At 42.9% G+C, this 16567-nt stretch overlaps 1 protein-coding gene across 2 annotated transcripts in view; it reads left to right on the top strand.

Annotated features, from left to right (window-relative positions):
• The window catches only part of OPCML (opioid binding protein/cell adhesion molecule like), a 472446-nt gene that overhangs the window by 247914 nt on the left and 207965 nt on the right, over nt 1-16567 (top strand). For both annotated transcript variants that reach the window (XM_054579472.1, XM_054579471.1), the window contains exon 2: nt 7419-7651. In XM_054579472.1, coding sequence (XP_054435447.1) covers nt 7419-7651 — 233 coding nt within the window. The remainder of the gene's footprint in view (nt 1-7418; nt 7652-16567) is intronic.

Here is a 16567-nt window from a genome sequence, read left to right as displayed (position 1 = left end):
ATGTAAAAATGAAAAAAAAGTAACAAACACAAACAAAAAAATTAAAGCTGGCCAATTTTCAGGAAAATTTTGTTATTTTGGTTAAATTTCCACCTGTCTCTTGTCTAGTTTCTTTAAGGCCACTAGTGATTCTCAGACAGGAGACTCAGACCGGCAGCGCCGACCTCAGCCGAGGATTTGGCAGAGCTGCAAGCTCACAGCCCGCCCCCAGCCCAGCGGACCAGAAGCCCCGGGGAGTCGGGCTCAGGGATCTGCGTTTTAGGTGATTCTGTTGCACACTAATGTTCGGAAAACACTGCTTCAAGGCATGGATTTCCCGTAACTGAACCTCCTCCTCTGAACCAAAACAAATTGACTGCATTTAACCCCGAGTTCCATCGTCAGCGGCATTGGAATCGGTGCTTAGCCTGCCAGCCCCTTTTCCTCCAACGTCGTTCAGGCATTTCCTTGCTCTTTCTGATTCTTACTTCCATCACTTCTCCCCACACAGGGCTAGCAGTGACTTAGGGATGCACAAAATCGCTTTCAAACATCCACTTTTGTCTCCTAAGCTGTTTTCTCTCTTATGAGAAAATCGAATTAGTACCATAAATGTGAGGGAAAGCGATTGGATAAAGCCGACCCAACTTACTCTAGCTGACCTTGTTACATGGATTCTCAAGTCACAAGCACTTTAAAAAAAATTGCAATTACAAAAAAATGAAAATATTACCAAGACATTCATTATTATACTAGTTTTAGGTGTACTACGTAGTGATTAGATATTTAACTTATGAAGTGATCTCCCCAGTAAGTTTATTGCCTCCCTGACACCATGCATAGTTATTCCAACACCATTGGCTGTGTTCCCTGTGCTGTACTTTTACAGCTCCATGGCTACTTTGTAACTACCAACCTGTACCTCTTAATTCCTTGCCCTTTTCCACCCAGCCCCCAACCTCCTCCTCTGTGGAAACCGTCAGTCTGTTCTCTGTATCTATGAGTCTGTTTCTGTTTGTTCATTTAGTTTGCTTTTTAGATTATGCATATAAGTGAAATATAATATTTGTCTTTCTCTGTCTCACTTAATTCACTTAACATAATACCCTGGAGGTTAGGGGTCTGCAACCTCCAGGCCTTGGACCAGTGCAGGTCCAGATCTGTTAGGAACCAGGTCGCACAGGAAGAGATTGAGTGCAATGTGCTTGAATCATCCTGAAATCATCCCTACCACCCCATCCATAGAAAAATTTCTTCCACGGAACCAGTCCCTGGTGCCAAAAACTTTGGGGACTGCTGCTCTATGTATGCTGTCACAAGTGATAAGATGTCATCTTTTTTTCTTTTTTTTATGGCCGAGAAATATTCCATTGTATATATGGAGCACCTCTCCTTTATCTAATAATCTATCTGTGGACACTTAGGTTGCTTCATTATCTTGGCTATTGTAAATCAAGCTGCAATAAACATAGAGATGCCTATAGCTTTTCAAATTAGTATTTTGGAGTTCTTTGGATAAATACTCAGAAGTGGGATTGCTGGGTCACATGATAGTAATATTTTTAAATTTTTGAGGGACCTCCATACTGTTTTTCCATAGTGGCTACACCAATTTTTAATCTCACAAATAGTTCGTGAGAATTCCCTTTTCTCCACATCCTCGCCAATACTTGTTGTTTGTTGATTTATTGATAACAGCCATTCTGGCAGGTGTGAGATAATATCACATTGTGGTTTTAATTTGCAGTTCTCTGATGATTAGTGATGTTGAGCATTTTTTCATATGTCTGTTGGCCATCTGTGCCCTGTTTGGCAAAGTGTCTATTCAGGTCCTCTGTTCTTTTTCAATCAGGTTGCCTTTTTTGGTATTAAGTTGTATGATTTCCTAATACATTGAGCATATTAAGCCATTATGGGATATATCATTGGCAAATATCTCCTTTCATTTGGTAGGTTGTTTATTTTGTTGATGGTTTCCTTTGCTATGAAAAAACTTCTTAGTGTCCGAGAGTTTATTACTTAGCTTTTCTTGTAAGAATTCTATAGTTTTGTGTCTTACATTTAAGTTTTTAATCCATTTTGAGTTTATTCTTATAAACGGTGTACAAAAGTGGCCTACATTCATTTTTTGCATGTATCTGTCCAATTTTTCCAACAGCATTTATTGAAGAGACTGTCTTTACCCCATTGTATATTCTTGCCTCCTTTGTTATAGATTAATTGAGCATAGAGATATGAATTTATTTCTGGGCCTCTATTCCATTCCATTGATCTATGTGTCTGTTTTTATCCTAGTACCATGTTGTTTTGATTGCTAAAGCTTTGTAGCATAGTTTGGTATCAAGGAACAAGACACCTCCAACTTTGTTCTTTTTTCTCAAGATTGCTTTGGCTATTCTAGGACTTCTGTGGTTCATACAAGCACTTTAGTTTTGAGGAAACTATCACAGCCCTCAAGTACAGCAATTCTAGTGCCAGGCTGCCTAAGTTTCAACTCCCTGTTCTGCTAGTATTAGCTGTGGACTTTAGGAGTCCTGAGCCTCTGTATTTCAGATTTTTCATCTGTAAAATGTGCATAGATTGAGAGATTTAATATAAGAAAAGTCTTTTAAGTTGTTCCAGGCCCAGAGTAAGCACTATATAATTTTAGACATTTCTTGTGATAGAGTTATAATGAGTCCTTTTATCAAGGGCCAATAGGAAGGTTTAGATTGGAATGTAAAAATTTTAAATGCTTGAAAGAATTTTCAAAAAATCAGAAAGTTTTCCTGACCAGTGTGGCTCAGTGTGTTGGGCATTGTCTTGCAAAGCAAAAGGTCACTGGTTCAGTTTCCAGTCAGGGCGCCTGCCTGGGTTGTGGGTGTGGTCCCCACACAGGGCACCTATAAGAGGCAGCCAATCAATGTTTATCTCACATCAATCTTTCTCTTTCTCTTTTTCCCTCCGTTCCCCTCTCTCTAAAAATAAATAAATAAAATCTTTCAAAAAATGAGAAAGTTGACATTAATGTTTCTCAGCTTTCCTCTTGGATCCCCTTATTTAACATCAAAAACTCTCTTTCATGTGCTTGTTGTTAAGAAGAGTCCAGGACATAGCCATAAACAGCAGGGAAGGAACCAGATTTGGCAGAAACTTAAACATATTTTTTAAATCCTTCCCTACTGTCTTCATACTGCTGTTCAGAGGACAGTAAAAAAGCCCTATTATGACAGAAGAAAGCAGGAAGCATTAACACTATTCTTTCTTCTAAAGCACAGGAACATTATGAGGAAAATAACTGTCTTCAACCAGCATCCTCATTGTACCAAGTTTCTTTAACATTCATTAGGCTCTAGGACTCTGTGGACTTGATCATTCAGCTCTGCCCTACTTGAGATACGGCTTTCAGCCAGTCGTGCCCCTCTGTTTGCCCTCCATGACCACCGATGAGGCCCAGGTTTGAGAGCAGCTAAATCGGGCCCTGGTCACCTAACTAGGGTAAGTCTAGCCCTACCCTAGGGATACACAAGGCTTTCCTGGGGCTGTGTGGCCAGGAGGGAGAGTCTGTTCTGGCCCTAAAAGTTAGATCTGGACTGACCTGTTTCGAAATCAGCCTCTGGTAGGCCCCTTGGATTTTTGAACAGGTTGCATACACCCCAATCCACAGCGGTAGGTCTTACGCAAAGGCAGGACAGGTTTAAGGTAATATATTTCAAGATCTCTTATTTTCTAAATGTGACCTGAGAAAGTGCCTGAGACTGAATTGTAATTCAAATTCTCCTTTCTGACTGCTTCCACTTTAGTAATTGTCCAGGAGAGAATTTTTCTTTACTTTCTTACTTTAATAGTCATTTGATAAAGCCTAGTAAAATATTAGCAGTATACTGTCTAGATATTGAGAAATTGGATGAATTTAATACTGAGTTATAAAGCCCTTTGCAAGTCAGGTATTTTCCAATTCATTGCTTTAAAAGAAATTGAAGGAGGAACTAATTGAATTGTCAGCTGTGAGATCATTAAAATAATTTTTGAAGCTATATTACTATGTGAATTTTTGCATATATTTTGGAAAAGGTTCAAAGAATTGAGTGACATTTTTGTACAAGATTTTCATTTTCATATCCTTGCTAATGTGAACTAGGTTTCTCTTAAAGCAAAAATAGGAATAGAAATAGAATTGATCCTTTGCTCTATCTCATTATATCCATGGTATAATTTTAAAAGCCTCATATATCCTACTAAGAGCTTTATTTCCAGTAAAAGCTTACTTGTTACCTTTAATTATTACTTAACAACATGGACAATATATTTATGTTGTTTTATCAATATTATCCTTGTATTGATAACTCATTCTAAAAGAAAATATTATTACTCAGAGCTTTATGGTCGTGGAACATAAAAGAGATTTAAATTTATATATAAATATGATAGCTGATCAATAAAAGATTTTTAAACATAAAATATATCAGGATACAATCTTACAGAGGACATACAGAGGAAACACAAGTTCCATTTAAAAAAGGAAGGATGTACGTTATATAACTGTTAAAGAGGAGCTTGTTCATGAATATTGGAAACAGATAATCAAGCCCTGCAGGGTGGCTCAGCTGGTTGGAGCACTGTCCTTTGCACCAAAATGTTGCAGGTTCCATCCCTGATCGGGGTGCATACGGGAGGCAATAGATCAATGTTTCTCTCTCACATCGATGTTTCTCTCACCCCCTTTCTCTCTCTCCAAAAATCAACAAACATATCCTTGGATGAGGATATTTAAAAGAAAGAAAATAGATAATCCCGAGTATCAGATTACTATGGTATTTAAATTTCATTAAATAAATATATGTGTGTGTGTGTGTGTATAATGATGTTTTAACTTTAAAATGTGAATATTTTCCACAGAGAAAAAACACATTCTTTGCAACTATAACTTAAATTTTAAAAATGATGTCAACTGAAAAATGTGCAAGGGATCACATACTTGACAAAATGGAAGCAGCCTGTCTCTTTGCACGTCACCTGTGTTTGTGTGGCCCCCAGGGCCGGAGACGACCCCCTTCCCTCTGCCTCCCTTGCAGCCCACTTCCAGGCTTGCTCACCCATGCGACTGTGCCATTATAGCTTCACTGTTAGGAGTTATTCAACCAGGGGTTTGGTCTTTATGCAAACAGAGCCGCCATTGGGATAGGGGTGACCTTATCAATCATTTACAACTCAAAGTGAATGAATGAGTCTATCTTTTTTCCCCCTTCCCCAAGAAAATGCTTTTGAAAGTTTAAAGCAGGGAAGGTCTTTTGGGGCTTTAGTCTTCTTCATCAGTGAAATGGAAAAGTTTCCATAGAAGGAAAAAAATTTGTGGAAAGTGAAACTTACTTCCCAGGATTTGAAAAAAAAAAAAAACATAACAACACATGACTTCAATTTTTCTCTATACCAGTGACACCCTTACTAAGGTGAAGAAGAGTTGTTTGATGACACCTGAATTGTTAGGACCTAGTGGTGTGTGCAGGTGGGCCCCCAAAACTCACCTCACTGATGTTACCTAGAAACAATTACAAGATTAGTTCTCTAACTCCTGGTGTGCAGAGAGATACCTGTGGTCAGGTTAAAAGAAAAGCTTCATAGGAAAGTTTGAGTTCGATTCTATTTCAGGTAAAAACAAATCACCACAAACTTTACACATGTGAGCACGTGTTTGTGAGGCATGAAATGTGCAAGGACAGATAACAGACCGTTGCTGAAACAGTCACCTGGGAGAACCAGCAGCTGCTGGGTGAGGATGGAATGGTGAGCTCGGCCTCTCATTCTGTTCGGCATCTCTGTGTTATATTGGCTCACATGTTTAAACATGTTTAGTTTACTTTTGTAGTTTGAAAAAACACAGCAAATAAGACAGTTTAAAAGAGAAGAATCTCCTGTTACCATTTGAAAGCACCTAATTATCAACCCCACCCCTGCCTTAGGCCTCCCGCCTTCCCCAGGCCCCCTAAGTGATGGGTGGAAGTGTACATAAAAGACCTCAGTAATTGGAAGCTAGTGTTGTTTCTCCTCCTCCTCCCCACCAGGGAGAGGGCCTCTCCAGACTCGGCGCCCTCCCCTTCCGATGCAAGCTGTCACCCTGGGGCTCCAGGATGGCCCTGGCCCTGTCAGGCTGGCTACCTTGCCACAAGGAAGCAACGTGTCCAAGATGTGCTCTCTGTCTTCCACTGCCAGTGTTGTTGGCACGCTGCCCATCTCCCGAGCCCTCTGGGAGGGAAGGATCTCTGTTGTCAGTCAAATGGGATCGGATGTAGTAAGGAACGGCAGTGTTTCTTCCGTCTCCGTCTCCTCACCTGGAGGCACTGGATTCACGCCCTTCTGCCCAGGAGGTACACCTGTGGCCCTCTGCTCCAATATCTGGGGGAGCAGCGGGCTGTAATTGCCCCTGTCTATTTGCTCAGACGCCCCAGCTCGGCTTCCGACTAGAGCATTGCGTGCTAGGTGGGCAGGACTTTAACCCTTTCACCATGCCTTTCCTCGCAGACCTACATTTATAAAGGATTCCTTTCTTCTTTATTTTCCCTTTACAGGTTCTAAGCTCATGGGGAACATAGGTGGCTTTTCTTCCTGACCAACAGGCATATTTATTTCTACATTAAACCTGGTAGCCCGCAGGTCATGCACCCCAAAACCAAACCCTACTTGCCTCCCGTTGTTGGGACTAGTCGGTGAGAGGAATGATGGTTACCAAGGTGATATCAGCCATGTTGTTGGCTCTCAGGGCGCAGGGAAGGAGTGTAGGAGAGCAGAGAAATTGCCTGGCCATTTCCTCTTCCCTCTCCTGAAATCTTAAGAGGTAGTCATGGCTTCCTCCAACATCATTGGCTTTCTAGGGTGGATTTTGCCGCTCCATGTTATAAATTATAGTTTGCAGTCACTGGGCAGCAGAAGGGTTCAGAGGGTTATCAGAACCAGGAACCTCTGGAGGTAAACATGTTCAATTTTTGACCAAAAACAAGTTAGGTATTTGCTTTGTGGCTTATCTGTGAACTGTTCGAAATTCTGTTCCACATTTTCTCCCCATGCCCCTAGGCCACTTCTTCCACAAGGTGCTAAATTTGCTCAAGAAATACAATTTTTGTATAAGCCTAGGGGAGAAATAAGATGGAAAGCAAATATAGAGCAAAGATATTCACAGACTATGTTCCTAAATCAAATGCAAATGATCTTGTGTCGTCGGTTCTTCAGGATGATTCAGACCACTCTTAACCTATATTTAGGAAGTCTCATCAATAATGAATTGTTTTCTTTCAGCACTAGGTTATGTTGTTTTATTTGTTTTTTAAAGATACAACCACTATATTTATCATATAATCTTTCAACCGTCTCTTTCTCCCATCCTCCCTCTCCTTTCTTCCTTTCTCCCTTCCTCAATATTCCCCTTTCTTCTTCCCTTCCCTTTTACCCTGCACTGCACCCCACAGATGTACCATAGATGACCGGGTCACCCGGGTGGCCTGGCTAAACCGCAGCACCATCCTCTATGCTGGGAGTGACAAGTGGTCCATAGACCCTCGTGTGATCATCCTGGTCAACACACCAACCCAGTACAGCATCATGATCCAAAACGTGGACGTGTATGACGAGGGCCCGTACACCTGCTCTGTGCAGACGGACAACCACCCTAAGACCTCTCGGGTCCACCTCATCGTGCAAGGTGAGTTACAGCTGGATTCATGGGTCAAGGTTGCTGTCAATGACAGAGGGGAAGCACAATTTCAGTCTTTGCATCTACTCTAGTATGAAGACACAAAAAGTCCTTTTCCTCCATACCATCCAGAGATTGAGTGTAAGTCCTGTATTCCTTCTCACCTTCTGGTCCTTGACTGAGGACTGAGTATTTTCATGGAGTTTCTCAATTTTATCTCTGATCCTTCAGTTCTTATCAATAGCTTACTTGACACATGCTGGTTGTGCTCTCTTAAGTTACTTACTCTTTTGGAGTTGGAGCCAGATATATTTAAAAAACAGACACAAGGTCCACTTTCCATATGTATAAATATAACTATAATAAAATATGATACTGTTTGTGTAGAGATCTGTTTTTAAGAAGCTCTTATAGGCTTGTTTTATAATAAAAGGTTAATGCTATTGATGTGCAATCATGTGACTGGGGACTGCTTTTGCATACGAGACAGTTTTGCTGTTCTAGAAGTGTTCCGAGCCTGTTCTGCCAGGTTCTCCATGGCATTGCTGCCACTCGATGCCTCTCTCAGCCTCGCAGTAGAGCTGCGATCAAGAGAGAGATTAGTCCCAATTATATTTCCAAGTGTATGTGGAAATGACTCTATGTAATTAAAAAAAGGGGGGATTAAATCCCTGGCATTCTTTCCTATTCTCCCTTTAAAAAGCTCAATTGATATAACCCAGACATAGTGTTTAATAATTTTTTTTATTCAAATTTCACTTTGTAGAAAAAAAATGGGGCCGAAGAAATGTTAGAATTTCAGATATCAACTATTAAATATTGAAACCACATTCAGGTAGCAGTTAGGAGAACTTGAGAACCATTTTAGAACAAGACAGCAATACAAATGGACTGATTTCGAACTGCTCCCCATGAACTGCACAGCCTGCTCCATCGCTCTGTAAAGCAGTTACTGTAGCTATTGGCTCACGGCAACAACGAAGGGTTAAGCTCGGCCCCACCCTCCACTGGCCCATCCTTCATCCTTCCTCTACCAGGTGAGAGGTGTGGGTAGACCTCTCTGGGTCTCCTGCACTGGTGGCTTGGGACCATGAACTGAGCACTCAGAAGGAGTCACTGTGTCTGCTTTAAGTTTTAGTACCTGTCTTTTATCAGATTCCATCTGCGGTAGATTAGGAAGATGTGTGAGTTTATGAAATGTGTATGGCATCCTTGCTTAGCTAATATGGAGTCTCTCGCTCCTCCTGCCTTTCTAAAAAGTATAATGTTGCTCCTTTCATTTGGTGTCATGGAGGGTTGGAGCAAGGGTTCATGTGTCTCCCTGCTTCAGTCAGGATGCAGCTCTTTGCTAGCACAGCATGCAGGTCTCTGACGCTGGGGGCCATTTCTAATGGCACATGCTGGGCCAGAGGCCTTCGTGCAGTTCCTGCACCTGCACTGGCCCCGGTGCTGGCCTACGGCCGGAGCCTCGCCTCGTTCTGCCTCCGAGCCCTTCTCAGGCCTCCACCTGCTCTCCGACGCCCACAGCAGCCTGCCCCATGACAGCTGTCCGCATGCTCGGCTGTTTCCATTCTCCACACATGCCCCACCCAAGGGTATGGCTTTGTCATGATCACTGCTTTGGCACTAAAAGACAGTCTGCCATCTGGAGGTAGAGACAACTGTCACATCCGATGCTCCTCCTCAGAGGGCGGGGAGGCGCTCAGTGAGATCAGTCAGCGGAGACGAGCTGCGATGCCTGCTCCGCGTGTCTGAGGTGCAGGAGACACGGGACAGTGCATACTCTCTCCAGCGCCTGGCACCTGGTCTTGGTGTCAGAAGAGCTAAAATTCTCCGCATTGGAAGCTGATGCCTCCGTGGTGCTGTCGGGGCCTACAGCAAAGTCCTCTTCAAATTTGGGAAATGTGACACTGAAATAAAAAGGGACTGTCAGGCAGTGCACAGCCGCCAGTACAGGCCCGGAAGTGCGGAACTTTGGGGACAGTGTCCTCACAAGGCACGGGCAGCTGTGTCTTGGGCTGGACTCAGAAGCCAGTGGTGCCTCCCTGTGGGCCTCAAACATTGGATCAGGAAGGGTCTATGAACTGGCAAAAGGTGGAGCAGCAGAGTCTTCAATTCCAGGGTTCAGGCCCCTCACCGTCCCCACGTGCAGGCCAAGCCCCTCTGGGAGTCGGAGGTGGCCCAGGCAGTCGATTGAAAGACTGGAGAGTGCAGTGGTGGGGGAGAGTGCCTTCTCTTGGAACATTTAGCAGACGGGTCTTTACATGTATTGAGAGGTGGAAAGAAGGAGCTCAGAGTGCTGCCTTCTCTTCTGTCTTGATTAGCAATGAGGTGGCTTGTTCCTTCTGTGGAGACCAGTTGGACTTTCCAGTGGGTGGGAGCAGAGACTCTACTGCTCAATTAGAAAGACATCCAAGAATCCTCCTTCTTCCCAGCAGCTATCGGCTTTTGTCCAGTGTATAGATTAATTTTTCAGACTTAGTGTTAGTTCAGGTTAGATAAAGATAATGAAAGTTTCCTAATCCTCTTAAAGAAGATTTATCTGACTGAGTAGAAAGCTTCGGGAATACAATAAGGCATGTATAAAACTGAGGCCTAATCTTGCCTTTAATTTCAAACTGCTGATGGGTATTGATTTTGCAATGAGAAAAACTGAAAAATTTCCGAGCTGCAACTTGTCTGTTTAGGGGGAAAAAGAAAGTGTTTATTTATCGTCTGCCCATTTGAGAATGTTAGGATCTCATCATTGTTGCCAACCAAGTGTCATCAGAGAAGGGGGCAATTCCTGGGCTCCCGGTTTCATCGTTCCTTCTGCAATGCAAGGAACTGCAAGGTGCTCTCAGCTCAGAGCCCATCCTTACTGTCTTATATGGTGACCTTTGCCACATATCTGATGGAGTTGATTCCTAAGTCCTTCCTTTTGAGAGAAGCTGCATTCATTAAAATATCATCACTGATACCCAAACGACATCTTGCCACTGAGGGGCAGCTTCAAGGCACCATGTGAGTGTGTGTGATAGTGTGAACAGGCTGTACACCTGGGTGTTCCAGAAATCCCAAGCAAAGGGAAGAGATTGTTCTAGTGTCCCATTAGTCAGGTGGGAAAATCCATCCGGTAGCCCTCTGCGGAGCGGGGAGAAGTGAAGGGAAGCTGGTGGCACAAGGAGTAAGTCATTCCTGTCACCCATTAGTTGTGCCAAGACTGGGCTGCAGATCTACCTTTAGGAACCAAGAAGGTTCCTCCAAGAACTATTGTCCAAGTATAATTGAGAGAATTAATGATAATGCCTTGAAAGAAGAAAAACTAAGAGGTTCTATCACCTACATTTTCAATAAGGACATGTTGATAGCCTTACTCATAACTGTGGCGTTAGGATCATGTGCTACTAGGAAAGAAAAGCGCTAGGCTTGCTAAGCATAAGGGTAAAGAAACACACCCATCACACAGGTATTACAGAACTAAGGAGCAGGTGTAACGCAAGACCAGAAGGGGCATATTTGAGACCCATCTTGAATTTACTAGCCTGAGAGTGAGATTTCTGTGATTAACTATTCTTAGAGAACAGCAGGAACCATAACTTATTTATATTTATCCCCAGTGCATAGCACACTATCTGAGGCCTTCAGTATATGTTTATAAAACACACAGAAGAACAGGTTGATGCAGCAAATGAAACGGCATGTAAAGGCAGTGATCGTAAAGCCCCCCTCCAGCAGAGAGGAGCCAGGACTGTGTGAGACACTGTCCAGGTGACTTGGAGAGGACAGTAAGTGGGAATAGTTAGCTCCCTGGAGGGATGAGGGTCTTCCCTGTGACAAGCTAAGAGACATGTTATAACAGAGATAACATGAATCCTGTGCATGTATTTAGGACTTCACAGCACTGGTCACAATCTGTCTCATTTGACCCTCACAACAAGCCCTGGGAGACTATAGGGCAATGACTGCTATCTCCATTTTTGCAAATTAGGTTACTGCTGCTCACAGAGATTAAGAGACCAGTCGGTGTCTCCTGTGAGTAAGCAGCAGAGCTGGGTCTTGAACCATGGCCATGTGACTCCAAGGTCAGTGTTCCTGCCGCCTACCCCGCCACTCCCACTGCCAAGCGGGTCTGAAGTTACTTCTCTCATCTAGATCCGTTTTTTTTCCCTCTACTGAGATTGCACCGTACAAGAAGAAATGGAGAACAAAGCTCAAGGTAGAAAATTAGCAGTGGGGGTGGGAGGCTAAACCACAATGAATAGCACAGAGAGAATGAGTGAGAAAGCAGCAAAGAAGAGAATTAAATTACCAGTAGCTCATCCATTCAGGGACATGCATTTTAAATGTTACCTCTTTATCCTATGTAAGTACTGAAAACATGGCCCCTCTGAGAATCCCGTATTGAGTCGTTATTCTGGTTGGCACGGGTGCTTCAGCATTCTGAAACTAGGGAATATCCCTGTGTTGTCTCAAGTTGCTGTCGCAGTCAGTAGTCTGGGAGAGCTGGTGGATCTTTGTTCCCCGGATATTGTTATTTACTATCTGCTCTCCTGACTTAGTTCAGAAATCTGTTTACTACCTGGTGTTTTCTTCCATGGAATGGACTCCTCTTTCTAAACCCAATTTTACGTAAAGAGCTGGACAGGATGAATTACGTTAATTTCTCAAGCTTGAGACTCTATAGCAAGTTTATTCAATTGCTACATCAGCAAAAGACTTTGGGTCTGTGAGCCTGGAGCCAGTTCAGGTGAGACTGGTCGGGACCCAGACTTTCATTTAGCAGGTAGAGAAGTCAGGTTTGCCACCTAGCCTAGCCCTAGATCTTGCTGAGTGCCAGCCAGTCTCTGCCTTGCACACATTGTAAAGCATAAATCTCCTCTCAGTTGTCTCTCACAACAGCCTTGCAAACTCTACATCATATTCACATTTCACAAACAAGGAAATTGAGGCTTAGAAAGATTAAAAACTTGCCCAAAGATGCAGCTACTAAATGCTTTAAATTCTCTTCACCAGACTTGTCTCTAGAAAAAAACCATCCAAATAAGAACAGTGAAAGCACTTTCCACACATTATCTCTCTTGATATTTCTTCACAAAAGCCCTGGGAAGCAGAACAGAAAGTCACCTAATTCCAAGAAAAGAACTTGAGATTCAAAGAGTTGAAGAAATCAGTCCAAGTTACAGGAGCTAGTAAGTGTGAAAGCACCTTTGAATGCCAGGTGTTTTCATTCTAGACCCAGGATTTTGTTCACATACCAGATTGCTAACTGAAGCTAAGCAAAAAGACAGGTAAATGTCACTATTTGTGAGAAAAATATAACAGTTCTGAGGCGCTACTGAGAAGGGTGAATACTAAGCAGACAGTTGCTTCGGAGGCGCAGCGGGCTGGGGCTGGGCAGCTGTGAGCAGGGCACCGCCGGAGGGGAGAGTGGCCCAGCAGACAAGGCAGGGCACAGTTTTGCCAAGGACCTGCCTATTTTCAACTCTTCCTTTGTAACTAATCTCTTTTTTCTGCTCTTTTCCCCTCCTCTCCCAAATATTACAGTCAGTTAAATTAACATGTATAATTGTGGGCCTAAAGAAAAGCAGGCAACCAACTGGAAATAAATTTAATTCATACAGCCTCTATTTTAAATTATAATCACACTTGCTCTTCACAGAGGCAGGGTGGGAAAGTAGAAATGAGCTGCACGAGGCATCGAAAAGCTCATTCTCCAGCCTGAGCTCTGCCCCTCACCCAGGCCTGTGTCTTTGCGATATTTCCTTTCTCGCTTCTTAGCCTGGGTGAAGAATAAAGTTCAATGCAGTGGATTTCCTTTTGGTACACACATGCATATCTTATTCTTATATTTATTATTAGTAATCATTACTGTTATCATTATTACTAATTATTTTGCATTTGAAAATAGGATTCTGAAAAGGGGCCTATAAGCTGTACATTCTATATATGTGTGCAAAGACAGCACACGGGCCAAAGGATCCACAAGACAAAATAAGTATGAGCACCTCTCTGGGCATCCTTTCCTTGGTTTTGAAATAGAAGAATTGGATTGATGGTAAGAAAGTCCTTTCAAATGATTACATTTCATGATTTGTTAGTGCAATTTCTCTGGAGGATTTTGTGTATCCAGGCATCTCTGTACTTCATGTCTTTTCCAACTTCACCCACTGAAGGGGCAGTCGAAGGTTTGCTCTTGATCTTCCTTATTCATATTCTCTTCAGAGCCCATCAGATCCGAGCTTCTTGCTGACACCCGTGTTAACGGTGACTCTGAGCACTGCTCACCCGTGCTGTCGATGGCTCCCTTCTGGATAGCGTGGGAAGGAAAGACACCCTTTCTTTCCCTGTCCCCCCCTGACATGCGCAACCTCCACAACCCACAACCATGGCGACTGCACATTAGAAGAGGTCAGGAATGCAGTCCCTCCCTCAGGATGCCCTCTGCACCCAGCAAAGGAAGGGGTCTCCAGAGTCGCTCCCCACAGGAAGGGCCTCGCAAGCAGCTCCCTCTGTGACCAGGGTCTCCCACATCAGGGCTGCAATGAAGTTGTGCTCACATTCTCCCGGCAGTGGTCCTGTCCCTTCTCACCTACTTCCTGAATTTGATACGTCATATGGCTGGAATTGATGTTTACTTCTACCCGATCTCCTAGGTTACCACACCTTCCTTTTCTGTTGTTGTTGTTGTTTTTAGATTTTATTATTTATCTGAGAGGTGTGAAGGGAGGGAGAAAAAGAAGGAGAGAAACATTGATCATTTGCCTCTTGTATGTACTCTGATCAGGGACCAAACCTGCAAGCCAGGCAATGTGCCCTGTTCAGGAATCAAACTGGCGGCCTTTTGATTTGCACAACAATGTCCAGCCGAGCCACACCAGCCAGAGCTACCACACTTTCTTTGTACCACACGTAGTTGGTGACAATGCAGTCCAAACCACATTTTGTTAAAAACACACACATGCAACTATTTATAACACTTCTCCTTTTATCAAGTTTCTACTCCCATTGTTATGAGGAGAAATGTGGGGCTTTGCTCTGCCCTGCTTATAAGCTAAGATCATAACACACACACACACACACACACACACATACAGTCACACATTCGTGCACACAGATTTCACAGGTTTCATGGCTATTTCCTTTGTGGTCTATGAAATTTCATCCTACCTCTATGAAATAGGTAGGTTCAGCCTCTCTGTAGAAGGGAGGGGTATATGCTTAATTCTTCTTGTAACACTTCTAATCTTTTAATTATAGAAACTGAAAGAGTTGCAATTTTCCAAGGTGAATGAGCCAAATCAAACTTTGACATTAGACAAACACATTGTCAGGGCTGAACAAGGTTTAAACCTGACTGCAAATTCCATTTGAGGGTCCTGGAGTTGAAAGTTTGTAGGCTTGTTTGGAAGCAAATGTCGAGGAATTTTTCCACATGATCCAAGATGGTGCTGCCCGCCTGGTGTGGTGACAGACAGTAGCCTGAAGGAGAAGTGGCAAGGCCTGGAGCTGTCATCTGCCTTGTTTGCAATAGACTTAAATGAATGTAACAGTTCTCAGAATCATCACTGATGTGGAGTTAGAGGAGAAAATGTAAGGCCGGTAAGGTTCTACACAATTTGTGTTTTTTTTTCCCCAATAACTTTATTTATTTATTTTTAGAGAGAGGGGAAGAGAGGGAGAAAGAGAGTGAGAAAGACATTGATGTGAGAGAGAAACACCCATCAGTTGCCTCTTGCACACCCCCAGCTGAGGACCTGGCCCACAACCCAGGCATGTGCCCTGACTGGGAATTGAACCGGTGAAGTTTTGCCTTGCAAGGACAGTGCCCAACCCACTGAGCCACAGAGGTCAGGATTGTTCTATTCAATGTGTACGATGATCTCAGCTTATTTCCTAAGAGTCTAGTCTATCAATAGCTCAAAAAAAAAAAAAAATGCAAAGAGATCTTCCCTATTGCTGTGAGCAGGGGAAGTAATCTTTAGAAGAAGGGTAAATTAATAAATGTTCACAAATTCTCCTAACAGATGAAAGTTCATCATGACCTTCATATAGTGAGGAGCCCGCATAAAATTTCAATCTTTACCACCCACAAGATTAGTCAGTCATAGCTCAGTGTCAGAGTAGTCTGTGAATTTAGAGTAGTGATGGTTTCCTGTATGTGGCATGTGTACACATATTCAGAGAGCCTGACTTGCATCATCAAACCTGATTTTGAGCCTCCAGTTAACAAGTTTTATCTCAAACACAGAGTCTTGGCAACAACTAGTATCCTTTGTACTTATTTTTGCCTTGGCTTCTCATAAAGGTATCAAAAAGTCTTTGACTCTTCTCTCACTGATAATTCTCCCTTATAGGCAGAAAAAATGGAGACAACAGAAGAGAGGTAAAATAATTACAAGAAAACCAGTCCAGAATTTCTTTTTTTTTAATCCTCATCCAAAGACATTTTTTCATTGTTGAGAGAGAGAGAACATCAATGTGAGAGAGAAATATTGATCGATTGCCTTCTTGTTCATGACTTGACCTGACCAGGAACCAAGCCCACTGCCTTTCACTTTATGACACTACACTCCAATGAACTGAGCCACACTGTCCAGGGCAAAAATGTTTTTTAATATTTCTGAACCATGGCTATTGTGCCCTGAGTACTTAATATGGCTGCCCCTTTATAGAAACAATACAGTTCTACTTTCCAATTAACCCCAGAGGGTGGGATGCATTTTCCTAATTGTTCGATGAGGAGATTGAGGCCTAGGTAGGCTGAAGAACTTGCCTTAGGTCACCAGCTGGTAAGTAGAGAGATTTGATTTGAGCTCTGCTCAGCCTAAACTTTAAGCCTGCACTTAACCTTTTCTTGGAACTTCCTCTGATTCCATCTCTTTTAATAAGTACCCCAGTCTGACACACCAATTCATGTACACCACACATGCTTCCCTTGCCATG

Source organism: Pteronotus mesoamericanus, unplaced genomic scaffold, assembly GCF_021234165.1.
Source record: "Pteronotus mesoamericanus isolate MK-2021 breed Mesoamerican mustached bat unplaced genomic scaffold, CSHL_Meso_final contig_53, whole genome shotgun sequence".
Lineage (NCBI taxonomy): Eukaryota > Metazoa > Chordata > Mammalia > Chiroptera > Mormoopidae > Pteronotus > Pteronotus mesoamericanus.
Note: the sequence above shows the minus strand (reverse complement) of the source record. Positions and strands in the feature narration are given on the sequence as shown.